The sequence below is a fragment of the Pinus tabuliformis genome, chromosome 8 (genome assembly GCF_031772625.1).
Source record: "Pinus tabuliformis cultivar Carrire ecotype Pingquan chromosome 8, CPIR1, whole genome shotgun sequence".
Lineage (NCBI taxonomy): Eukaryota > Viridiplantae > Streptophyta > Pinopsida > Pinales > Pinaceae > Pinus > Pinus tabuliformis.
This window is the reverse complement of record NC_142294.1, coordinates 529,589,618-529,617,360: the sequence shown is the minus strand read 5'-3', so window position 1 is coordinate 529,617,360 and position 27,743 is coordinate 529,589,618. Positions and strand designations below refer to the sequence as shown.

General features: G+C 38.6%; 1 protein-coding gene across 1 annotated transcript in view; it reads left to right on the top strand.

The window, feature by feature from the left end:
* Positions 1 to 419: 419 nt before the first annotated feature.
* The window catches only part of LOC149236486 (tRNA (carboxymethyluridine(34)-5-O)-methyltransferase-like), a 130,706-nt gene continuing 103,382 nt past the window's right edge, over positions 420 to 27,743 (top strand). The window contains exon 1 of the mRNA XM_089372405.1: positions 420 to 671. Within this exon, the coding sequence (XP_089228531.1) occupies positions 569 to 671 (103 nt within the window). The 5' untranslated portion in view covers positions 420 to 568. The remainder of the gene's footprint in view (positions 672 to 27,743) is intronic.

Here is a 27,743-nt window from a genome sequence, read left to right as displayed (position 1 = left end):
TAGGCCATCTACCTACTCTCATTTGCTCAATTCTTTTTAGATATCTTATGAGCCACACCATAACAATTACTTCAATGAGAGTTGCTCCTGTTTCACTCAACATTATCTCATAAGGTACCGAACTTTTTATTTTGAACTTGCTCATGATCAAGCGTTTTTGGATTTTCTCAATTTATTTCCATTTTGAAACGAGAATGCTGCTAACCCACAATTCACACCCATATAACATCATTGGACAAACTAGAAATCCAAAAAACACTTTAATTATTTTCAAATCACCAATCACATGTTTCAATAAAGTGGCTTCACAAAAAATACATTTTTCCCCTAAGCTATGTCAAAAGCTTAAAGGAATGTTGCCCCTAAACGATTCCCACACGCCAAATTCCACATGGTCCATGCGAGCAAAACCTAAACAATCACATTTACCCTTTTATTGTTACTTTTCAAATGTCCCCGATAAATCGAGAGTACCCTTTCCGTTTTTGGTACAGTCGACAAGCTAACAGCTCCGACATAGTTTTTCATCATCTATCATCGAAAAAATGAGTGGGAAGCAGTGTAAAAAATGCATTGTAGATCTATTTTCTTCTCCTTCAAAAAAGCTAAGTGTCATTCACACAGACGAAGCAGCATTAACTCAATCAGAGACGTAGTCGGGTTTAACACAGGTACCTTCGACGCCCATTTTACACCATTTTATTTCGAGTTCTGGTTTTCACCGATTTAAGCTTAAATCTTCGGATAAAATGCTGAAGCAGACTAGGGTTTCGTTGTAAACAATTCTCAGAATTATAGGTCCTTTTTCTAATTAACACATGCACGATTTTGCACTGGCGATGATGGTAGACTATTGTTCTCTGTTTTTTAGGATAGTAATCCGTTTTGAACATAATTTAGTAGTGTGGGCATGTGTGTGTCAAGGAGAAAGAAGGTGACAACATTCTCAAACTTATGTAGCATGGGATACATGGAAACAAGAGGAATAGTCAACGAATTCTATACAGGAGTTCAAGAATAATAATTATTTTGAAGTGAAATGGGACATTGTAATGATGCCGATGGATCTGATAAGTTTAGAGACCTATAACCCAACAAGGATGTTTGCAGCAGTAGCAGCAAACAGGTCGTTCGAGCTTTTATTAAAGAAACAAATCTATGGAGCCACATAAAAGGGACTAGATATTGAAAAGGGGAAGGAGGTGCAGGCATTGTAAAAACAACACCAAGAAAGAAATAAACTTATGCGAAGAGGCATTCCACTTTTAATCAATTGGCAATAAGGAAAAGAATGATATTAATCTTTGGAAAGAAAATTGGGTGAGGACATGGGGAAACCCTTTTATCAATGTTAAAATGTACAAGCAAGAAAGAATTGAATTTTATCAATGTCCGCAAAGAACCAAAGTAGGTCAGTGCAGGAAGAAAATGCACGTGGTAATGGCAATGTGGAAGTGTCCAGGATTCCTTCTATGCTTAAAAATAAGTAAAACATAATAAAGTGAAATCTATATTATTGTCCCCAATCTAGGTCAAAAGGACTGGAAATTACATCTATCTTGAGAAGTGTTGAAATTTGAGGGCCCTGCAACCCTGACAAAATTCAGCCCCGAAATAAGGTTGCAGATCTGCAGCAGAGATATTTTCAACCCTAAGGGCACAATTTGATTTTTCAAGAAACACCTGCAAAACTTCAAATCTGCACTTCACAAAACTGCTAGGACAACATACAAGCATCTAGACACTGCAAGGTAAATGTTTGATCATTGCAGCAGCTATTAGGGGAAGATCTAACCCTTAAATCAGATCTGGAAATTACAGTAGCAATTGGCAGCTAACCCAGCTATGAATGCCTGATCTGAAGGTAAATATAAAACATGCTAAATCAACATATCAGTTATCCCAACAGTTCGTTACATCGGAATAATAAATTATCATGTACGCATCAGCAAAATGGATCCATCAAATCAGATTTAAACTCCAAATTTGGGACAGGAGTCACATCTCTTTCTATTATACATAAAATATGATTATAAGACAACAAATTAGTTTATCCCAAGCTAAAAGTCCAATGCCGAATTCAGTTAGTAATCCCAACTAGTCTTCACCCAAGCAAAACAAGTAAATAGAAAACCTTAGCTATTCCAACTTCTTCACATTTGGCCTTTCCATCCTAGCTTTTTAATTCATAGCAATGCTAAAACAAAACATAACAATTTTCAACTTTCAAACTCATGACAAGTCTCATGAATCTTTTGTGATCCTAACATCTCTCCTACAACAAGAAGACTATAAAATTGATTATATCCAAGAGGAGTGCTCTACTTTCGTTTTATGGACCAAGGGAGAGGTAGATTACAAGCAAGCCCTAAGCTTGGTTCACAAGGGAGCTTGAGTTCAGGTCCACAAGTGGAGCACCATACAAGACATGCTTCTTTTTATCACTCATCACAATCTCCAAGAGAATTTTCCTTCGAGAAAGCTTCATCTCGATTCTCCCCCTCAGATACAACATCCCTCATGAAACTGTGCACCCAAGGTTAGAGAGGCATAAATCCACATATGCCAAATGCCGTAATCACACCAAGCATGAAACCTTGTGTATCCCACTTAGGATGTGCACTTTTAAAAAATCCAAGTGTAAAGCAAGTAGGTGGTTACATAACATTCATGCCTAGCACAATTCTATAAGCAACAACCCATGTGGAGCATCCCACATGTGTCAATGTGGGTATGCACATATCCATATGTGCCAACTCACCTACTCCATATATTTTCATGAAAGATGTGTGCCCTCTTAGCCAAGCATCTCCAAGTGAGTGCACCCTACTTGCCCATGTGTCGAAAGTAGATGAAAAGGGCCTAGAAGACAAAACACCAATCATTGAAACTTTCTTCCATGAAGCACTTTTCCTGCAAGCAAAGTGCTCCTCACTCATGAAGTGCTCATATAATTGAAAGAGAATGGAGAAAAAATTCAAAGAAGCCAAAACTAACGCTCCATTTTTGTAAGGAATGTGTTCTCCTCCATACCAAACTACTTTGTCTTTATCTTGAACTTCTCCTTTGCTAGTGGCTTCATCATAATGTTGATAACCTATGAATATGAAGGAAGATAACCTTGGACCATTGCTACTTTTTGTACTATGAAATCTTTTCAAAACCTTAAGGTGCATTTCCTTGTTCAAGGAAAACTTTATTAGCAATGTGTGAACCTTCAATGTCCTTCATGTCAAATTCATGAGCCAGATTCTTATTAGACCGCAATATAAGTTGTTCAGAACTTCATGTAGTGAAAAATCATCTACACAGAGGACTAAGACAAGTGGGTTGAATCTACCCCAAAAACAAAGATTAAATCATTACAGTGCACAAGTCTCGGGAAAACGCAACTTGAATAAAAACTCATCGAATGGGAAATACCTAGGTTGTGGTGCTTGCATCAGCCCATAAAGGGCTTTGTCATCCTACAAACATGGGTAGTTTGCCATGCACCTCAAACATCTTGCAACTTGAGCAAAAGTCATGTTGCACACTTTTTGTCAAAGTTCCAAAGAAGCAGATATGCCACATTTTTTTCAAAGGGTCGGATCATCTTCCAGTAGTTTATTGAGTCTTTGTAAATCCATTCCGCTATTTTTTAATGTAAATGATGTTAGTATGTTAAAATTGGCAACTAGGGCCAAACTCTATGTGGGTCACCTCATTTATGGCAGCTTATATTTTTCCTAGATTCCTCTTGTCGAGAGGTGTAGGATTGACCTAAAGATCATCCGATTCTGACAAGTATTTATGGAGATATGAATTTATTTGTATTTACTTGACAAATTGTCATGGTCGGCCAACAGTTAAATTTGTGGCACACATGCCCAGTGAATCATATAAATACAAGAGAGGTTGATTCATTTTCTCATCATCTCATCTCACTCATTCTTCTCTCTCTCTCTTTAGCTTTGGGTCATACAAGGAGCAGCTCACACGTGGGAAGGAGGAGGACGCAGAAACTGCTGAAGATCTCTTTGACCTGCGTTGGCCAAGCTTTGACTCATCAAGGGTGTGGTTTTGGTGTGGCTACCTCTCCTAGGCAGGTTGCAGATTTTGGCACAAAAATCGAGGCAATCTGTCCACAGGTTGACTTCAGTCAACAACAGTTTGACTGTGTTTTTGAGGCTGTTCAAGGGCTGTTTCTTCAGGCTGTTCAAGGAGTAGTTGACCAGAAATTGACCAAGCATATTGGAGGTCAATTTCAACTCGTTTGACCAAGTTTGACTTTGCTGATCTAGGGTTTGCTGCTGCTGATATAAAATTACAGAATTCTGATTTTGTACTATTTCTCTCTGCTGAACTATTGAAGATAAAAGAAGATTTGATCAAAGGGTTTCCCCGCATTGGGGTTTGTCCCTGGCTAGCTGCCACATCTTGTGTCTCTTGTCTTGGCTTGTTTTCTGTTGATCGTTTAATGTTCTATCTACACTTTACTTAATGTATATGTGATTGCTAATCTGTGGCTAATAAGAAGAAAAGAAGTAAACTGCTTTAAGCATAGAACATACCATAATTTAACCTAGTAAGACCATGTATGTATGTAAGAACTTAGGTAAGCCTATTATTTTGGCGAAAATTTCATACTAGGAGGTTTTTCGTCTCACTGATTCATCTGTGTTTCTAAACACAGACAGTCGGCAAAGTTTTTCCCTCCAACCTCACCCTAAAGCTAGGGTGGAATTCTTCGTCAGTCTTAGGTGAATCCTAGTGTTTTAGTCGATTCTTATGTAAAAGTGATTTGGGAATAATTTACGTTAGTTGGCTAAATTATTTTGTTACAAATCACTTGGTCTACTAGATCATATTGTGTTGCATAATTGGGTATGTAATTTGAGGGTCTAAGCTGAATGGGTATTCCCCCTTTAAGGGTTGAATTTGTAAAAATCTTATGTAAAAATATTTTAGTGCATGGCCCCTCATACTTAGACGCCATGGCTAAAATATTAGAAGGTGGAAAAAATATTAAATGCCCTCAATTAATTTTTCTGGCAAAAAATAAAATTAATCATGAGCAAGAAAGTTAATTAATTAGAGCAAAAATTAAGAGTCTATCAGAAATTAAATTCTCCAAGTGGAAAAATTCGTGGGTCTCAAAGGAATTAATTTTTGGAGGTCCCCCACCAAAAAAATATTGGAAATTTCAAGAAAAAATGGACCCTTGGACTTTGGTGGTTAAGTCAAAGTCAATTTTTTGAGGAAATTAGCTCAAAATTAATTATTTTGAGTTAATAAAAAATGGGTTAAATGAGAAATTCAAAAATTCCTTAAAAATAATAATTTCAATGGCAGAGATTAAAAGTTGATCAAGGATTTATCGACGAGCGAAATTATTTTGATGAGGATCAAACGAACTAGCCATTATTTTTCCACTTGGAGGATTTATCTATAAATTAGGAGTCATTTGAGTCTCAAGCCATCTGATTTTTGGCTAAGAAAATTCTGCAGAAAAGTTGATGTAACGCTATTATCCCGCTGGAAACGTTTTTTTGAATCATAATAAAGACTTTGGGGTGCAATTCATGGTGTTCAGTGTTCATTGATTTGTGGTATGTGCTGGGTATGAGCTTTCCTATATTGTGCTTAATTGCTTTTAAAGTTTTTTTTCATAAGATGGGGATAAGAACATTCTATTAATAGATCTTGGGTCTATTTTAGGTGATCTGATTTGCCATATGTCTAACAAGCTTTCTTGAGAAAAATATATAGTGTTTGTAGGTTCCCCAGTCCTTGGGCTCCAAGTTCACAAACTGTGGGCATGAATTGACCTTGTTTGGATTTCAGATATTTGTTGTGGTTTAGCTAACTTTGGTAAGGCTGTAGCTTGTATCTAATTTTAAAAGTTTTATTAGCCATTTATCAAAGAAAAACTCCAAAAAAATCAATGTTCCACTGAGTTTCCGGGACAGAGAAATGCGAGAGCAGGGAGACGCACAAGGGGGACGTATATAAGCAACCTCAAAATTTAGGGAAATTTTGGGGAAATGAGGGGATGTCAGAGTCATAAAAACTATAATTATAAAAAATTTAATATATAAAAGTAAAAAATAAAATCTCAACAATATGTCAATAACTAAGTAAATAATAATTCTTAATAATTATGAAATGTACATCTAAATATGATCATCATTTCGTATTAGACTATTATGAATCATAATTATCATTTGACATTTCTGCAATCATCAATGTAAAATTGTAAATCTAAAAGTAAATTACTTAATTGCATCCATCATTTGACATTATGCAATGTTCCATCTAAATTCATCATTTGGCAATGGGCATTAATATTATGCAAGGTACATCTAAATTAAATTAATCATTTGACAATTGAAATTACACAATGCACATCGAAAGTAAATTCATCATATGACAATGACATTATGCTGAAGTCTAAAATAGCCATAGAATACTAAACTAAAAGTAAACATAGAAAGCAGTGAAATACTAGTAAATTTCTCAAAAAGTACTAAATAATAAATCACAACTCCAATCCGGTGGCTCCAAGCCACAAAATGAAAATCACAACTCTAATCCGGTGGCTCCAAATCACAAAATGAAAATCGCAACTCCAATCCAACAACTCCAAATGTCTTCGGCCCCTGGCTAATGGTAAATCTAAATCACAACAAATTGTAGATGGAAAATGTCGAGTAGTGGCAGAAGGAAAATCTCGGGCGGTAGGGTAAAATGTTGAGCGACAGTAGAAGGAAAATGTCGAGCGGCAAGATAAAATTGTAGGGTTAATGAGAAATGTGAATGATTATGTTTTAAAGTTTTAATTTATCCTTTAGTTTTTATTTTCATTTTTTGTTTATATTAAAGTTTGTAATTTTTTATGTTTTTAATTGTTGTTAGCAAAAAAAATTGGAGGGGCGCGGGGGGACGCTTTTCGTCACCAGGAAAAAGTCCACCCAGAGTTTCCCCAAAAAAGGGGACTTGGGGAAATGTTTCCCCAGGAGTTTCCTCGTCCCGAGAGCGTGGGGGAGCGAGGAAGCGCGTTCCCCACCTAGGGGGGCGTGTCCCTATGGAACACTGAATTTTTTTTTCTCAAAATTATTTTAAAACCCTTGTATATTTGTAAATTTTGTAAATAGATTTGTAAAATAAATTTGTAAATTACTTTTTCTAATTGGGGTTTTTGGGATTTTAAATTTTTTGTATATATTGGGGTTTTGGGTGTTTGTGAATTTATTTTTGCAGGTGAGATCAAGTGGAGAAAAGCTGGAATAGAGCTAGATCTAGGCCCTTGAGGGTAAGATCTAGTCTCCAATTTTTTTGTAGGGCCAACCATTGAAGAAATTGAGCAAAATTGCAGATCTGAAGCAAATTAATTTTTCTGAAGCAAGGGTTTCATTTTTCAGTTCTCCCGAGCCCGGATCTGGCCTCTCCAAGGCCAACGTTAGCTTCTAAGCCCTCTGCGTCATCTTTTCTGGCCTCCCAGAGGCCTGCATCACCCTCCAGGCCACTCGGCCTCCTCTTTTTGGCCCTGCGTCAAGGGTTTTAGCCATGAGCGTGGGTCTAGGAGGCCTCGACCCCCCTCCTTTACCCTAGATAGCTGCCCTTAGGGCAGACAGTGACATTTTCAAGCCCTTATCTGGCCTCCTCTCCCTCCGTCCTCCTCTCAGCCTCCTCTTCCAGCCTTCACTCTTCTTCTTTGGCCTTTTCTTGCCTCTTTTTAGCCCTTTCCTAGCCCCAAGCCCTAGCTGCTCGGCCTATTGAGGCCTTCTCCCTTCTCTTTTGGTCCTCTTCCTAGCCTTTCTTGCCCCTAGTTTACCTCCCTTTCTATTAATTTTTAGTTAACATGTTCTTTTTACTTCAATGATCCTCAAGAACCCTAGATTAATTCCATTTCTTTCATTAGCAATCACATAGACTATTATCTCATTGACAGTAATTGAAGAAAGAACATAAATAACATATGCAGAAGACAAGCCAAGACAAGAGAACACAGGAATTGACTCAAACTAGGAAAAAAATCCCAAGATGGGGAAAACCCTTGATCAAATCTTCTTATGATTAATATCAAATGTTCAACAGAGAAAGAGAGGGAGAGAATACAATTAATAACAAAGAAGCAGCCTAGGCAAGTCTTCCTTCCTGCCTTCAAACAATGGCAGCCAAACTCTACTCTAACCAGAGATCAACAGTAGTCACAACAACTACAAAGAAGTCTTCTAAAACAACTCGGTCCTAGTCCAGATAGATCGACCTTCTTTGCTGTTTATAATGGACCCAAAATAGTTCTATACTGGGTAGTCAAGCCTGGACTATGTGATGATGTAACTGCTGTAGATCAGGAACCTGGTTAGGGCTTGATTGTAGTCCACTTTAGTCCATTCAATTTCCTTCAACAACACTTCCAATCACTACGGCTAGCATCCTTAATGTTACATGCCCTCGCTGCCTGTAGCTTGACTTAGCTATGGGATTTAGACCATACGACTCCTTCAACTAGTCCAGAACAGCCCTGCAATGCTCCTGTAATTGCCTCAAGATTTGCGGCCTATTAAAACAGGGAGAATACCACTCAAATTATCCACCAATCTGACAGATATGCCACGACCTACCTCTTTTGTACTTCGGACCTATCAAAACCCACAAATAGTCCACCAAACAACCCTTTGCTACCTCGGCCTTGACCTCCTTGAGCTGCGGCTGCCACAGAAGATGATCCCTTTGAGTTTGATCCCCATAGGATGTATCTAATGAGGTTGGAGGACACCTCTATATATACAAATTGGTGAGGGTCAACAGACATGACGTTTGGGCTTTATGAGCCTACATGGAGGTGAGGCCGACCTTGATAATTTGCATTAATGCATATGAGTGGGCATAAATTCAAAAGCACATTTCTTCTTATCCAAATTTGATGATATTTAGGTCGATTTTGGTCCTCTCGGAAAGAGGAATTCAATGCAATAATCATCTCCATCAAATGAGTTGTCCAAAGTGGAATTTGGCCCTAGTTTCAAACTTTAACACTTTCACCCTTGGTTAACCTCTGAAATTTTCTACACTGATACTTGGTGTATTTTGCAGAGAAAATTGGCTCAAAGTTTGTGTTTTCAGGTGGCATCTTCATTGGAAAATTTTGGGCAAACTTGGGCAAGTGATCTACAAGGCATTGGGTGTAGGGTTTGCTCTCTAAACCCTCATTTTTTACTGCTTTGCTACATTTGTGATAAATTATTCATAACAATGAATTAAAAACCATAAAATCACAACTAAGGGGTCTAAACACATAAATTTTTTTAAAATTTAATTTTTTCTAAATTATGGGCCACTTGGGCATTGCATATCTAGCCTATATCTACTGTTTAGCTTGCTGGAATATCTCTGCATAACAGTGATATCAGATTTGATATTTTTTGAATATCACATCTTAAAAGCCCCAAAAATCTAATTTTTCAGTTTGGCAAGCTTACTCTAAGTTTTGGGCATAATTTGGCACTTGTTGTGACATTGATAGCTCACTAATTGTTCACTTTACTTACTGCTGTAATAAGTGTTTCAGATCTGATATAACAGTTAGTAACTCATCATAAGTGGGCTAAAATTCACTAATTTACATTGGCAAGTCATTAGATTACTCCTTGGTCATCTTATGATTCATATGTTTGGCAATTTCCTTGTTTTGAAGTGAGATATTTACTGCTGTCCCATATTGCATCATAAGTAGCTCTTCATCATTTACTTGGTTCATAGTGGTTTATGTTGTTAAGCTCTAACAATTGCTTGTCTTGTGATAAATTTTGAGAATTTGTTAACTTGGCACTAAAATCACTCACACATCTAAGTTCTAATCAAGTAACTTTGGGCATTTGAAATCTAATTGACGTTGTGGCATTAGCATAAGATCACTAATGGAATATCTTGAGTAATTGTGATTAGCATCTTGTGTTGATAACCATTGGCTAAGTGATAAGTGGATAAGTGCTCTAAGTTCCTTAAATTGTTATCATTGTTTAAGCATATTGTGGATTGATCTATTGTTTAACATTGACACTTGTATCATTAAACACTTGTCTTGTTCTAAGATTGTCTTCTAATTATTGTTAAGTACTCTTGTCATTAAAGGCTGATCATAACTCAAGTACTTAAAGATATAAACAATCTTAAATCAAAACTCACTCATAAGCCTTGCATCTCATTCTAGGACTAGTCTTGCACTTAATAATTTGCCTCCAAGCATAAGCTTGAGTGATAGACTCCTAGGACAACCCTTTCTTCATTTAGCTTGAGGGATTCACCCCTTTCTAGTGGTTAAAACAGTGACCATGTAGTCGTCAGAGCCACAGTCTCTGTAGCGCCAGAGGCACTGGGTGGTTGGAACACAGGTAGAGGTATCGTTAATCAAGCCTTTGCTTACTTCCTATTGGCTTCCATCCCACAACCTACTCTAAAATCTGATATCCAAAATAGTTGAGAGAGGTTCCGTTTAGACTAGGCATATAATCTAAAATTTACTAAGATCCTTGCATCACACTTAGATCCTAGAATTTGCATAAGCATACACGTTAGTCAATCATTTAAGCAGCGATTGTCCATCCGGTTACTTGACATTAATTTACAATAAGCAAGAATTGTGACTCCATAATGCACTGTTCTCATACTTAAATCTAATCTAATCATTGATCTTGCTAAATTTAACCAAGTAGCTAGGCCATTCAACTGTGTCTCCCGGACAAGTTGGTTTCCAACTTGTTTTCCATCATTTCATTTCCATAGGGACTACCCCCCCATAGCCTGCTATTGGGACTCGGGAGACAACTAGAATGGAGTGGGCGAGGATCAGGGTGACAACCCCTGCCCTGAGCGGTTGTCGCGGTGCATGTACAATCTGAGCGACAACAAGTCCCATCAAGAGGATTCCTTCTTTTTGAGTGAATTCTCTGGCCATTGGAGCAAGAGCCTTATCTAGGCCGAGTTCATCTTTTTGAGAGAATCCTCTGGCAACAACTTTGTTTTGGCACTCTTTAATACTCCCATCAACTACAAGCTTGGAATCAACCATTGGTTCCACAACAGATTTTGAAATTGTCTACTGAACATGATACTCCATCATGCCATCATGCAAAAACTTGCTTTGCATGTGCCTCCTCAAATATGGAAGGATACTCCTCCACCTTGGCATCCTACGATACCTTCTCTGCACGTGTCTCCATAAATATGGAAGGTTCTATCACCAGAGTGCCATTGTGATGTACAAGTTCCTCATGCTTCATTGAATCAACAAGTAGCATGTAAAGGCTTCCTCCTTGCACACCTCTAGCCAAAATTCAAGGGCTATTTTGGCCGCAATCTTTGATAGTGCACTGTTGATATTCAACTAAACTACACAATTCAAATATGTGGTAGTTGTAACAAAATTAAGTTTCTTTCATAACCCAGGGACCTAAAGAATATTATTCAAACCAAGAACTTCAATTAAGGGCATCTTGTGTTAAATTTCTAATAACAACCAAATTTATTTTCACACGACAAATTAATTTATCCCCAACAATTTATTTATTCAACCACATAAACACTGATTTACCGAAAAATAAAATAACTGTTTTTTTAACTTCTAGAATTAAAAATATGCAGCAAAAATGAGATGAATCACACATGGCAGAATTAATTAACCAGAACAATTTTCCATCATTTCATTATCTGGAAAATTTGGGTTTTTCAACCTGCAAAGATACAAGGAAAAATACAAATTTGGAACTTGCAACTTGACTCCCTTAGAATGAATTCAGCCTCGGTAAATCGACCTTAAGGAAATTTGCCTCCTGATGAAATCGACCTGAAGAACTCGGCCTCTAGCAACTCGTTCTACGCCCTCCACTAATGCGCACTGTGAAAACCCTAGCACTCCGACAACTTGGCCTCCTCCAAACAAATACAATCTTCCTTCGGAAACTTGGCTCTACAGTCTCCTCCTATTCAACCTCCTTGGATTTGAACGAACCCACTCGCACTTCTCCTTCATTGTGCACTGGTCCACTGAGCCACTCGCACTGCAAAGAATATCACTCTGAATGATGACTTGATGACATGTGGATCCTTGTTGAGTTGGTGTCTTGACAAGTAGCCTAAATGATACTTGGATCCTTATTGAGTTGGTATCTTGGCAGGTAGCCTAGATGATACCTAGAACCCTGTTAGGGTTGGTGTCTTGGCAAGTAGCCTAGATGACACCTGGTGTCTTAGCAGGTAGCCTAGATCCATGTTGGGATGGTACCTTGGCAGGTAGCCTAGATGGTACCTAGATGGGTTGATACCTTGGCAGTTAGCCTAGATGGTATCTAGATTTCTAACATTGTACATGATGTTTATGATACTCATATGATAACTTTCAAAGTGAGTACAGTCCTTGTACTGGTTAAACAATTATGAATACCTCCCTAGTTAAGAGGGAGTGTTGGAAAATGTAACTAGTATCGGTCTTCATAATTATTAATGTAATTCTTATATTTGTCAAAAGAAGAAGAAGAAAGAAAATGTAAAAGAAAAATATTTATAAAGCATGGGTTTCATGCTTATGTCATTTGGTCAATAGGTCAAGCATCCATTGTATGCTTTTAGGTTTTTGTCATGAGTCTTGGTCATTATTATTATGTAAAAGTACCATTTGGGCACTTATATGAAGAAAAGAGAAGTTTATTTTGATATAGAAGTGTCTAGGTATACTCCCAAGATCAAGTCGGCCAACCAGTGGATGTCTACGATTTTAGAGAGGCATGTGAAGATCATTTGGAGGCTAGATGAGCCCAACAAGGGATGGAAGAAAGACAAGAGTGAAGTTCGCATATGCCTATGTTTTTTGGTCTGTTTTTTGGAAAGATTTTGCTAGGGTTTCCACAGGACCAAAGTTGCAAAAGTAGAGAAGTAATGAAGTTGCAGAAGTGAAGATTGGTTGGTTGGTTGACTTGTATCTTGATGTGAGTTAGAGGTCTTGTGTTGGGTCTTGGAAGTCTTCTTTAAAAATTGTTAAGAAGAGAAGTTTTGATGGGTTTTCCCCTTGGTGGGTTTTTGCCCTGGTGTGGAGCCTATATCTTGTGTTCACATTTGTTTTTTGGCATTTATTTGATGATGAAAACATAATCATAATTAAGAAGAAAATCCTAAATTCTAATATCACAAGTAAATGCCATGTAAGGAAAACATTAAATTAAAGATGCTGCCCTAATCAATTTTCCAACCTTACATTCAATGCAGCTGTTCATGATATTAACAAAACAAATCCATTAAATAATTGAAATTAGATCCAAACTCCAAATTTGGGACAACAATCACATCTCTTTGTATTTTACATGAAAGATGATCACAATACAACAAATCAGTTTATTCTAGGCTGAAATTTAATCCCCAAATTAGTTAACTATCTCAGCTAGTCTTCACCCAAGAAAAACGGGTAAATCGCTAACCCTAGCTATGCCAACTTCTTTATGATTTTCCATTCCATCCAAGCATTCTAATTCCCAAAACCCAAGACAAAACTCAACAAAAGATGTTTTTAACTCATCAAAAGTTTCATGAATCTCTCATGATTATAACATATCTCCTACAACAAGAATACTATAAGAAGTGACTATATCGAAAAGGAGCGCTCTACTTCTCTTTTATAGACTAAGGGAGTGGTAGATTACAAGCAAGCCTTAAGCTTGGTTCACAAGGAAGCAAGAGTTCAGTTCCACAAGTGGAGCACCCTACAAGACATCTCTTTTATAGACTAAGGGAGTGGTAGATTACAAGCAAGCCTTAATCTTGGTTCACAAGGAAGTACGTGTTCAATTCCACAAATGGAGTGCCCTATAAGATGTGCCTCTCTCAAGCCTTAAGCTTGCTTCACAAGGAAGCATGAGTTTAGTTCCATAAGTGGAGCGCCCTACAAGACATCTCTTTGATATACTAACAACGTGGTAGATTACAAGCAAGCATTATGCTTGGTTCACAAGGAAGCATGAGTTTGGTTCCTCAAGTGAAGTGCCCTACAAGACACATGTGTCTATTAACCACTTGCCACAATCTCCAAGAGCATATTCCTTCAAGCAAGTTCCATCTCCACCCCAAGGTACAATGCCCTTCCTCAAACTATGTGGCCAAGGTTAGGGAGGCACAAATTCACGTGTCATGCACCCTAATCACTCCAAGCATGAAACTTTAACTATCCCACTTAAGTGGTGTGCTCTCCAAGCTCAAGTGTGGAACAAGTAGGTGTTTACATCACCATTCTTTCCCAACACCCTTCTTTGAGCAACAACCCATGTAGGGCATCCCACACATGCTAAGGTGGGTATGCACATGCCCACATGTGCCACTCACCTGCTTCACACATTTTCATGCAACATGTGCACCCTCCTAGCCAAGCATCTCCAAGTAAGTGCACTCTACTTGTTCATATGCCAAAAGTAGATGAAAATGGGCAATGGGACAAAATGCCCATCATTGACCTTGTGCCATGAGGTGCTCTGCCTCCAAGCAAAGTGCTTCTCACACACCGAGTGCTCATACACTTGAACGATAATGGAGAACAAGTTTGGGGAAACCAAAAATAACAAAAATAGTGTGGTGTACTCTATACAAAGAAACATAAATAACGATTGCTCTATGCAAGAACAAAAACCTTATTTATGCACTAAAACCAAAATAAGAGCTAGAGTTGTCATTGTCAAGCATTGTGAATATACCAATATAAACTCTGGGATTGTCATTAGGGTAGTGCCTAGGCTAAGTGGATTACGCTGTTTATTCCTGGAAAAGCTGTGTGCTACATGTTGGTGCTCTTCTAACATATGCGCCCCATGAGAGAAACTTGGTGAAGAACACTTCACTATTGGACCTGAGATGGGAACTGGTACCACCCTTAAATTGACTCTTCAATATTGGAATGAGTATATCCAGGCGATCTTGTGATAAATCTCTTTGTGGAAAAAGTCCTGATAAAATTGCGATAACATCGAGAACTCATGATTTTTTCAACTTGCTGATTTTATCGGTCGAGTTTTTGACAATTTTTTCAAAAATGAAAAACTCAGGATTTAATCGTAAAACTCGAGATAAAATCAAGAGTTTATCCAAAAACTCGCGAGGGAGGTGCTAGGCCGCATATAAGTTAGGAAAATGCTGATTTTTCCACTCATTTTGCACTCTAATCTTTGCGATTCGTGCCTGTGGAGATAGGAGGTGTTTGTCACTGCCCAAGAGGAGGAGATTTACTTGATTGTGGGTGAGACAACTTCAGAAAATCCCTGACGTGGAAGCCATCTTAGTGGACCTGTTGCCGCCTCGTTTGCACACCTAGGTTAGTGTGGGAAAAATCCTCAACCCCACAAGGTATGATCTTGGTGGCAAACTAAGAGATGGGGTTGTCACCTAATCCCAACTCTCTCTGTTAAAGCTCTCTCCTAGTTAAGCTAAGGGGGGTGGTCCCTAAAGAAGGTTAATGAAGGAAATGTGAGTTTCTAGGAGACTAAAGTTAGAAGGAGATACTTATCAAAGATAACTTGATTTCAAAATGTGAACAAACATATAAATATATGAGCAATATTCAATGATATATTCAAAGTATAGACCAGTGCTTCAAAGTAAATGACAAATGCTTGCTCAAAATAAAATTCAAGATACAATGATAAATAATCCTACAAAATCAAATGTTAGACCAAGATGAGCATATAAATATCACTTGCAACTATAAAGGAAATAGTACTTGGAAGAAAATGCTCAAGTGACAAGATAATGGCATCAATTACTCATGAGCTAAATGGTCATTAAAGTGACAAATGCATGAAATAACCTGAAATAGCATTGCACCAATGAAGAATATTCCAAGTACAAGAAAGCTAATAGTTGCAAAAGTAAAAGATTCACAATACTTGCATAATAAAATAAATGCTTCTTGAAATAAGGATGATATTTGCAAATAAGACTCAAATAAATCCAAGATAGCATATGTAGGAGAATTGCATTTGCAAGTAAAATAAAGTTGTGATGTAGATGTGCTCTTGGTTTATTTTATTAGTTGTATTTTAAAGCAAAGTTTCAATTGAACTCCGGTCCCTAGACCTCACCCTCGCCCGAAAAATCCAGATCTCACAGTGAGGAGTCAATAGGGGTGGAGGGTCCCTAGAGTCTATACAACCAACTTAAGTTGGAGGTTGATTTTAGAGATGCTTGAATGAAAGTGAAATGACAATGCCCAAAAGCAAATTGCACTAACAACTTCAAAGAAAAATTAGAATGATACTTGACAAGAAATTTAAATGGAGTTATAAGCTTCCCAAAGTGCTTGAAAGCAAATGAACCAAATATGAAATTGCAATATTGCTTCCAAATAAAGATGCTCCAAAATAACTTATGAAACACTTTGCCAAGTAAGGAAATGGAAATGAGAAAGTGAACTAATCAAAGCTTGTAAAGTAAAGTAAGTACTTGCTTGTAACTTGAACGCACATAAATAAAATTTGCTCATAAACAAATATTGCAAGCTGTAGCTTGAACAAAAGTAAATTGCATACAATTGTTTTAACTTGGAAATTAAAATTGCAAGTACTTGAAAATTGAAATGACAAACTAGATAAGCTCACTTGCAAATGGAAAAGTAAATGTGAAAGATATGTTAATCCCAAGAATTAATGTGAGTGTTGAGCAAGTTAGAACATTAAAGATGCATGCAAATGAATGAAGTATGAAAGTTCAAGCCATGCAAAGTCAATCCACCCAAGAGAAGCCTCCCTCTAAAATGGGGAGATAGGATACCATGGGAGAAATCTCCCAAACTCCTACAAGCAAAACTAACTTTTTATTAGAGACTTTGTTACAAGGATGAGCCTTTCCCCTTGGAAATATAGGCAAATGAAGAGCAAATGAAAAGCTTTTGAAATCTGAAAATTTAGGACTGATTTTTGCATACAAAAATCAACCTTCTACAAAGCTAGGAAATAGTACAAAAATTAGAGGCTAAACCTTTATAGGCTCACGGCCTTCTAGGAGAAATAGGTAGCTTTTAAAAAAGGGTTTAAGGCCTTGAAGAATGCTTGCTCTAAAGCCCATGACCTCCTTGATTTTCAGCTCCAAGTATGTGCTAAAGGTCCTACAAGAAAGAGTTATTCGTTTGGATCTCCCTTTTCCTTAAAGCTGCCCCAAATGTGAGCTAATTGGGGCTGCAAAACAAATCAGATTTTTGATCTTAAATCAACACTTTTCAAGATGAAGCTCTCCAATCCTCCTTTTAATCTACACAATGGAAGCAAGAGGACAAAATTAGCTTCATGGTTTGCTAAAATTGGCAACTAGGGCCAAATTCCACTTTGGACAACTCATTTGATGGAGATGATTATTTCATTGAATTCCTCTTTTCGAGAGGACCAAAATCGACCTAAAGATCAAATTTGGACAAGGAAAATTATGTTTTTGAGGTCAAGCTCACACATGTGCAAATTGTCAAGGTCGGCCACATCATCATGTAGGCTCATGAAGCCCAATGGACATGTCTCTTGACACTCAACTTCTTGTATAAATAATAGAGACCTCCATCCTCATTTGGCACCTCATCAACTCATCTTCTTCTTCTCTCTCTTCATTTGAGTGGTTCGTACAACTTATTAGGTAGATCTTCATCTCACACGCGTGGCTGGAAAAGAGGACGAATTTCAACACTGAAGCAGTGTTTGACCAATGTTGACCAGGGATTGTTTGACCAAGTTTGACTGTGATTTTGGAGGATTTGACTCTGTTTGAACATGATGCATTGTTTGGCACACAAATCGAGAATTTTTGGGTATGTTGACTGCGCTGACCGCAGGGTTGACTGCAGAGTTGATCGCTGTTTTCATCACTGTTTTGGGCTGATTTTGACTACCTTAGAAGGCCGAGTTTGACTGGGTATGAGCAAGCTGCATTTAGCACTGTTTGCTGTTGTTTTGACTAGCGTTGACTTTCTGGTTAGCGCTGTTGACTACTGCAGGAAAATTTCAGATTTGATAGGGCTGCTATGATCATCATCTGGTCAAGTCAATTTTGTTTTTATTGTACTCTCTCGCTGCTGAACATTTGATATAATAATAAGAAGAATTGACCAAAGGGTTTTCCCCATCTTGGGGTTTTTCCCTGGCATTTTCCAAATCTGGTGTTCTCTTGTCTTGGCTTGTCTTCTGCATTTTATTGTTCATGTTCTATCTTCAGTTACTGCCAATGTGATTTGTGGTTAATGTGATTGCTATTGGAAACTAAATTGGAAATTGTCATTGGGTTGCTAAAAGGACATTGAAGTAATTGTGCTAAACATAGGACATACCATTGTTAACTAAAATTAACATGGTATCAGAGCCTAGGTGAAGACAAGCCCAAGCAAGAGAGAGAAAAGCAATCACTAAGAGATCTGTTGGACAAGACTATTGGACAAGTTTCCATGGCATCTACATTTCACTTCAAGACTGAGGACAAGCTCAATGACAAATCTGACTATCATGCATGGAAGATGACTTTGGACCCGACTTTGGAGGAACATTAAGTATTGGACTATGTGTCGGGAAAAGTGGTGGAGCCTCCTTTAAATGCAGTGGCTGCTGCTAAAACAAAGTATAGAAAAGGTGAGGTCAAAGCAAAGAAAATTTTGATTGACTCCATTCAAAAGCATTTGGTTGCCTATATTTCTTGATTTGAGAACTTCTAAGGAAATATATGATAAGTTGGTTGGGATGTTCAAAGTGAACATTGGAAATCAAATCCACTTTCTCAAAAACAAGTTGAAGGATATTGAAATGAATAAAAGGAGTCTATCCAATCCTACTTCATGAGAATAACACAAATCAAGAATGACCTACTATCTATTGGATAAGTTATTGCTGACAGGGAGCTTACTCTCATTGCACTTGGAGGTCTTTCAAGACCTTAGGATGTATTTGTCACCACTATTCTCAACAATGACAGGATACTTGGTTTCGATAAGTTATTGTCTAGTTGTACTCAAGAGGAGACTAGGAGGATGGAGAGAGATAAACCCTCCAATGGAAATGAACCTACTTCCTTCTCCGCTCATATGCAAAAAGGAAGAATAGTATTGGTCTAAGGAGATAGGGTCAAGGATTCAAGAAGGGATTCAAGGAAGAAAAGAAAGGTGCTACAATTGCAACAGGTTCGACCACTATGCTATAAAGTGTCCTCACAAGAAGAATACTCCAAGGGATGATGATAACAACAATAACAACAATTTCAAAGGTAGTGGTAATCAAAGGAACAATAGAATCAACAACAAAGTAAAGAGGAATGCTCCCACTGCTTGAAATGGAAATGGCCGACCTCCCAATAGGACATGAAATGCCAGCGATGATGAAAGTAATGTTGTAGAAAAACAAGATGAATTCTATCTTATTTTTGGTTGATTGATAGTGGAGCCTCAAGGCGCTTCACTAGATATAAGGAGGCCTTCTCAAATTTGGTTGAAAAGAAGACTAATCTAAAGATCATACTTGGAGATAATGCCATGTACCCCATGAAAGGGTTTGATAGTGGAGCCTCAAGGCACTTCACTAGATATAAGGAGGCCTTCTCAAATTTGGTTGAAAAGAAGACTAATCTAAAGATCATACTTGGAGATAATGCCATATACCCCATGAAAGGGCTAGTTACTGTCACTCTTCACTCTCTTCACTTGAATCAAAGTCAAACAATTCATCTAAAAGAAGTATTGTATGTGCCCGATTTTAAGAAGAACTTGGTGTCTATTTCTACAATGGAAGACAAAGGCTTCAAGGTAGCATTCATTGATGAAAGGTACGTATTTGGCAAAGAAACCCAAAAGATGCATTTACTCTTGGATTTAGGGTTGATGGTCTTTATCAAGTTGGAGGAAGTCCTTTGGGAGCTTTGGCGAGTGATACTTCTCTACAATGTGAATTATGGCACCAGAGATTTCCCAACCTACATTACAAAGCCTTATATGGGGTAAGGAAGATGGTCACAGGTATGCCCAAGTTTAACATGAACTATGAATGTGTTTGTCAGGGTTATGCAGCTGGGAAACATACAAAGGGACCATTCCCTTCTAGTGAGAGCAACATAACCGATATTCTTCAATTGGTCCATTCTGACCTGTCTGGTATGTTACCCGTAACATCATTAAGAGGATACTCATATTATGCAATCTTTGTGGATGACTACTCTCGCAAAACATGGATCTATTTCTTGAAGAGGAAGGATGAAGTGTCCAAATGGTTATGTTCTTTCAAAGCATTGGTTAAAAATCAAACAGGGAAGAAGATCAAGATATTGAGGACCGACAATGGACCCGAAGATGAATCAAATGAATTCAATGATTTTTGTAGAGATGTTGACATTAGAAGGGAGACAATTGTCCCATACACTCCTGAGCAGAATGGTGTTGCTGAAAGAGAGAATCGAACAATCATGGAAGCCACCCTTGCCTACCAAAGTTCTTATGGGGAGAAGCTGCCAACACTGTCGTATATGTTCAAAATAGGAGCCCACATCAAGCCTTGGATTTCAAGGCACCCGAGGAAGTCTTCACTGGTAAGAAACCTGATGTTTCTCATTTTAGAATATTTGGTTGCCCCATGTATTTTCATGTGCCTAAAGAGAAAAAGGAATAAGTTGGAAGCTTTTGGGAAGAAAGGAATATTCGTCGGCTATAGTGAAAATTCAAAGGCATATAGAATCTATGTGCTTGGTCAAAGAGATGTGGAAGTAAGCCATGATGTCACCTTTGATGAAGATATTGCCCTTGGGAAAGCCAAAGATCTCCTTATCCCAATCAAGGATGATGATGCTATGGAAAAACAGGATGAACCTCCGATAGATGAGCCTATGCCCGATGGAACCTATTGATCCACCTCCTGATGATCCCTCTACCTCAAGGAAATGTCCACTATGGCTCAAAGATACTCTCGAAGATGCTAAAAGACATATTTCTCCAAGAGGGACATTTCGTGAAAGCAAGAATCCAAACAGGTATCAAGGGTACTTGGCTGCTATGAGTACTATCGTTCAAGCTGAACCATGCATGTTCGAAGAAGTTGTAAAACACCAAGTTTGGAAAGATGTGATGAATGAGGAGTATGATTCAATCATGAAGAATGATGTCTGGGTGTAGACCCTGTCATTTATCAATGCAAGGGGGAGTTGACTTCCAAATTCGAGATGAAGGACCTAGGACTGATGCACTACTTCCTAGGCCTAGAGGTCTGGCAAAATCCAAACGAGATCTTTCTTTCTCAAGGAAAATACATTGTGAAGCTGCGAGAGAGATGTGGGATGGTCGATTGCAAGTCCGTGTCTACTCCGATGGAACTCAACTTCAAGAACTTGTGTGGAAGTGCTGCTGGGCCAGAATTGACAAACCCTTCTGAGTATAGACAACTTTTGGGGGCCCTGATGTTCTTGGTAAACTCTCGACCGACATATGCTTCGCTGTGAATACTTTGAGTCAATTTATGGTTGAGCTTCATCACATGCATTGGATTGTTGCTAAGAATCTCTTGAGATATCTCCATGGCACAATCAACTATGGGCTGAGATACACTGCCGGGAATTGGAGGCTTTGTGGATATTCTAATGCTGACTGGGCTGGTAATGTGATAGATAGAAAGAGTACGTTAGGATGTTGCTTCTTATTGGGGGTTGCTTCAATTTCATGGATGAGCAAGAAGCAAAAATCAGTTGCTTTAAGCATCCCTGAGGCCGAAATATTGTTGCTAGTATGGCCTTTTGTGAAGCTGTCTGGTTGAGAACGCTCTTCAGTGAGCTATTTGAGTACATGCTGGATACCACCATGATATATTGCGACAACCAGAGTGGGATTTGCCTTTCGGAGAATCCCATGTTCCATGACCGCTCCAAGCATATTGACATTAGGTACCACTTTATTTGGGATATGGTACAATGGGGAGAAATAAGGCTCCAACACATTAGGACGGATGAGTAGGTTGTTGACATCCTCATGAAACCATTGGGGAAGGTCAAATTATTAGCCTTTTGAGAGAGACTTGGAGTTGTGGAAGGACCCTCCCATGAGGGCCCCACTTGAGTTGGACATTGAGCTCTGGGAGCTCCTGGGGGTTGGGGTACTTCTTGAAGCTATGAGCGACCATAGGGTGAGTGGTTCACCTTCCCCTATAGGTGTGCCGTGAATAGGGTGAGTGGTTCACCTTTCCCTATGATACCCCATGATGGTTGACATGTCTGTAGGGTGAGTGGTTCACCTTCCCCTATGGTTGATGACATGTGTGTAGGGTGAATGGTTCACCTTCCCCTACGACTGATGATATATGCATAGGATGAGTGGTTCACCTTCTCCTATGGCATATGAGCAGGATGAGTGATTCACCTTCTCTTGTGGATGCCCCAACATACATCCTACCCATGTAGTCCGAGACTCATGGGAAGTACCTCTCATTTGGCCAATGAGTTGGGAAAAGTAGATAGGGACCATAGCACTACAGATGGACACATCGTGTATTGTCGTACTCCCTATGTCTAGGATGCATGGTGTTCGACAACTTGATCTGGGACCAAATCCATTTGGGGTTCTACCTTTGGACTGACTTTGGTCAACGGAGAGTGGCAAGGTCTTGTGACTCACTCTCGATTGATTCTTCTTCATCATTACATTAGTGTTCTGCAGAGTTGAGATGAGATGTAGAGGCGGTACATGATGACAGGATGGCATGATGATGGATGGATTGGCAGGTGGAATTCTCCCTAGTTGAGAGGGAGTGTTAGAATTGGCAAATAGGGCCAAATTCCACTTTGGACAACTCATTTGATGGAGATGATTATTGCATTGAATTCCTCTTTTTGAGAGGACCAAAATCGACCTAAAGATCATCAAATTTGGACAAGGAAAAATATGTTTTTGAGGTCAAGCCCACACATGTGCAAATTGTCAAGGTCGGCCACATCATCATGTAGGCTCATGAAGCCCAATGGACATGTCTCTTGACCCTCAACGTCTTGTATAAATAAGAGAGACCTCCATCCTCATTTGGCACCTCATCAACTCATCTTCTTCTTCTCTCCTCATCTGATTGGTTCGTACAACTTATTGGGCAACTCTTCATCTCACACGTGTGGCTAGAAAAGAGGACGAATTTTAGGACTGAAGCAGGGTTTGACCAACGTTGACTAGGGAATGTTTGACCAAGTTTAACTACGATTTTGGAGGGTTTGACTTTATTTGACCAAGCCACATTGTTTGGCACACAAACCGAGATTTTTTGGGTATGTTGACTGAGCTAACCGCAGGGTTGATTACAGAGTTGGCCGCAGAATTTGACCAAGTTTGATTGCCGTTTTCATCACTGTTTTGGGCTGACTTTGAGCACCTTAGAAGGCCGAGTTTGACTGGGTATCACCAAGCTGCATTGAGGATAGTTTGCTGCTGTTTTGACCAACATTGACTTTCTGGTTAGGGCTGCTGACAACTGCAAGAAAATTTCAGATTTGACAGGGCTGCTTTGATCATCATTTGACAAGTCAATTTTGACTTTATTGTACCCTTTCTCTCTGCTAAACATTTGATATAATAATAACAAGAATTGATCAAATGGTTTTCCCCATCTTGGGGTTTTCCTCTGGTATTCGTCAAATCTGGTGTTCTCTTGTCTTGGCTTGTCTTCTGCATTTTATTGTTCATGTTCTATCTTCAGTTACTGTCAATGTGATTTATGGTTAGTGTGATTGCTATTGGAAACAAAATTGGAAATTGTCATTGGGTTGCTAAAAGGACATTGAAGTAATTGTGCTAAGAATATAACATACCATTGTTAACTAAAATTAACATTTTTTCATGTCAAAAAATGATATTCAATGTAAATCCAAATGCATGCAACAAGAGATAAACTCTCTTGTGGAAACAAGAAAGGCCAAGCCTTTGCAATAACTCTAGAAGCCAAATAAATTATTTGAAGCACATAGATTAAGAAAGAATTTAAATTATGCTTTTGTGATCTAAGAGAGCCAAAGGAAAGGAAACTCCCTCTTTGCAATTGGTAAGATAACATCCTTGAGGCAAAATCAATTGGGTCCTTAAATCTTTGAGCTTGAGAGTGAGTTAGTCTATTGGAGATTTCTCCTATGCCCAAGTAATCCTTCACAAAACTTCAAATTCTTTTTCTACACACTTGGAAATAGATATTAGCATTCATAAAGGAGTTAGATAGTACAATAGGTGAGGAGGCTAGAGATTCCTCCTAAAATCATCTAGTGCTTCTCACTCTCAGAGTATTTTTGTATTATTCCTAGTGAAAATTTACAATGATATACAAAGCAAACATAGCAAAAACACATAGAAAATTACTCAAACCATCAGAGCACCATTTTAAAGCCAAAAACTGCAATGCTGTAGTGATGAATATGAGATCTCCAGAAGTGCCAGTCGATTCTCCTTGGCTCTTTGCCGAAATGCCTAGAAAGTGTGCTGTTGGCGGTGTAGAATGATTGCTAGGGCCTCCCCTGGTGCTTTGAAAATTCCGGGAATTTTACCCCAGGCTCTCCACCAATAACCCACAAAAACCCACGAAGGAATTGGCCAAATGTTGACCTTGGAATTTCGGCCCAAATTTCCCCTAGCTCCTCTAGCTGTTGGCTGAATTGGGACCCCAGTTTGACCCTTCAAATCTGCCCAAAAAATTCTGCCAGATTATTTCTGAGGTCCTTGTCAAAAGCCCAGAAAAACCCAAAAAGGGTTTGTTCTAGTTTTGATGCTCCAAAATTGACCACAAATGTTGGGCTCCTCCGACAGATCTTGTGTTTGCTGCTCCTCCGAAGTGCTGTAAAATTCCCCAAAATAGTTGTAAACTCAAAGCAAGGCCTCTCCCAAACTCCTCCTCAAATCTCAGGCCCAAACTCCCTTCACTCCACAACTCCCAAGTGTGCCTCCTCCAAACACTCCGCAGTCCCTGTGTCGCTGCTAGTGTCTCTCGTACTCCCACTGCTGGAACAATCAGAATTGTTTGAAACTCTCTCCTTGGCCTGGCACTCGAAGTCCACCGAAGCAAGGGTTGAGATCTCCACTCGGAGACACTCGTGTGCTAAACAACACTTGCAACTTGGCTTCAGCTCAAACGTGCTATGTCAAAGACAAGATTTCTGAATAGATGAATGAAAAACCAAAATGAGTGCCTCTTGCTCTATTTATAATTCTTGGCTCGTTCTCTCCTTGTGGTCCCCACTTTCTATCTCTCTCCTAATTTGCACTCCCTTCTCTTTCCTCTCTCTTCCAAGAGTGCGAGTTCCCTCCTTGGGCCAAATTTCTCTTGCTTGTGGTCCCCACTTTCTACTAGAGCCACAATATTATCTTTTCCTCCTAAGTCCCAGTGCCGAAATTGCATCCTCTTCCCAGACTCATCTCTAATGCTAAAAATCAAAATTGGGGATATTGCAATTTCTCTACTAAAAAATAAATACAAGATAACTTGCATATAATAATCCAAAATGAATGGCAAGATGATAGCTAACATAATCCAAATTGCATATAGAATGTAAAGCACATAAATCAAAACAACATCACCTCAAAGAGAGAAGGAGAACACCATCAATGTAATACCCAATGTCTTTTTATTATATGAAAGCAAGTACACAATCCAACAGAGTCTCCTTAAGCCCAATAACTCGTTTCAAAGATACCAAGTGAGAGTCCAATGCTCACTTAAATAGAAAAATGGGAGCAAATCCTAATGAAGAATGATGGAGATTTCAATGTAGAATGGTGAGAATCCCAATGTAATCTCATGCAAGTCGAATTCCCAAGTGGCAAGTCGAATTCTCCAAGGAGGCCCACACCATCCATGAAGAGGGACTCGTGGAAGATGAAGGAGGACACGTGGAGAGGAGTAGAGTGGTAGGAGACCACTTCTCCACTCTTTCTCCATGAAATCGAATCATATCTTGAGTAAACTCTTGATCACTCCTTTAAACTTGAGTTGTCTCCACAAAAAGTCCTATTTTGTCTTTGGAACTCGTGGTCCCTTCCTTGAGAAATTTGATTTCCTTGATTTGTGGCCTAGGTGGAGTTCACATCACTTTCTAAATTGACTTTTTTCTTTTGATGAATTTCCACCTCATTTCCACATCATTTTGGCATGTGTGGATACTTATTTTTCTCCATTTATTTAATTGATGACTCAATTTATTGCCACATTTTCCCATAGACTTAAGAAAAGTGGGTTCTGAGGGTCCATAACTTGTTTTTCACACCTCAAAGTGTGTCTTAGTAGAAAATTGAGGAGTAGAGGTGTAATTTTGAGCACACATACCCCATACAACTTCTCTAGATATCATTTATTATATTTTACATTCAAAATTTATTAAAATTTTTGCCCTACGAGAAATTTTAAAAATTAAAAAAATGACCACTAGACCTAATCAAATTTCGTGAATTTTTTTGACTGATCTAGTACGGTAATTTACAATGGTTCTAGACACTAGGGTGCACCCAAGGCCTTGCCATCAAGCCGCACTTTGATTTGGAGTTATAGCTTGGAAGAAAAAACTTAATTAATTATTAAGTGCTAAAAAGTACAATAATTAACCAAGTAAAACAAATTCCCAGGGTAAACTCACTTGATGACAATGTCCGAAGTTACCTAGGCCTGTCACATGACTTGATTTTTCATACTACCATCACTTTACAACATCCCCATAGGGCTTGCAGAATCTGAGTACAATATAGAAGAAGAATGAGAAGAAGAAGATAGAGTTTAAAAACTCTAGTGATCCCTGAACTCTGATGGTACATGAACTCTCTGACATATTCTTGAGAATGGAGTCATTAAATCTTCAAGTACATCTCAGTGGTCAACATGACCATATTGACACCACTGTTGCATGGAGGGTTGAGACTGAGAGGCCTATCATGGACTCAGTCCTTAATTGGTTAGAGGTGGATCCGGAGGCACTAGAGCCATAGGAGGTAGCAGTTGCAGGGGAGGGAGAGGTAGAGGAGGAGGAGGAGGTGACACCATCTAGGATGGGCAACAACAAAGGATAGAGGCGACCTCTTATTTTTGCTTCTAGAGGACGACGAAGTCCATTTGTAGCCCTAGGGCCAGGGCCTTCTACCTCAAGAGAAAAAGGCAAAGCCATTCCCTATTCCCATAAAAGTGGCAGAGGAACTCAGTGACTGATTAGTTTATGACATGTAGATGGTTCATGATGAATCGTGATATATATTTATTATATATATATTTTTTATATTTTGACTCTTGAGATTGAGTAAGGACTCAGGATTCATGACTTGATTCACTGTTGATATGTGATGTAGCACTAGATTTCTTATACATCTTATATATTAGCTTTCTTTTCATATTTTTGTGGCAATGCATTTATCTGACGTTGTGGATACTTTAGATGCTAATTTTTTTTTTAAAAATGAATATTTTTATACTTTTTAAATTTTGCTGTTTTTTTGCCGATTTTTTCAAAAACCTCCCCACTTTAACGACTTTTTCGATTTCTGGACCCTTGCCGATTTATTCCCGAGGTCGACTTTTTCCACTTATGTGGTTTTCCAATAAAACAAGAAATGGGGCATAGTCAGAACGAGATAATGATGTAAGTTTGGATCATAAATAATGTCATAAAAGTGAAATATTTAAATAACCAATAGAATACTCAAAATGTCTTGCTAGACTTGCCTTGTAGGCTCTAAAGGAATTGGGCATCAAGAACAAGGTTAGACCATTCTCTGGATTTCAAGACAA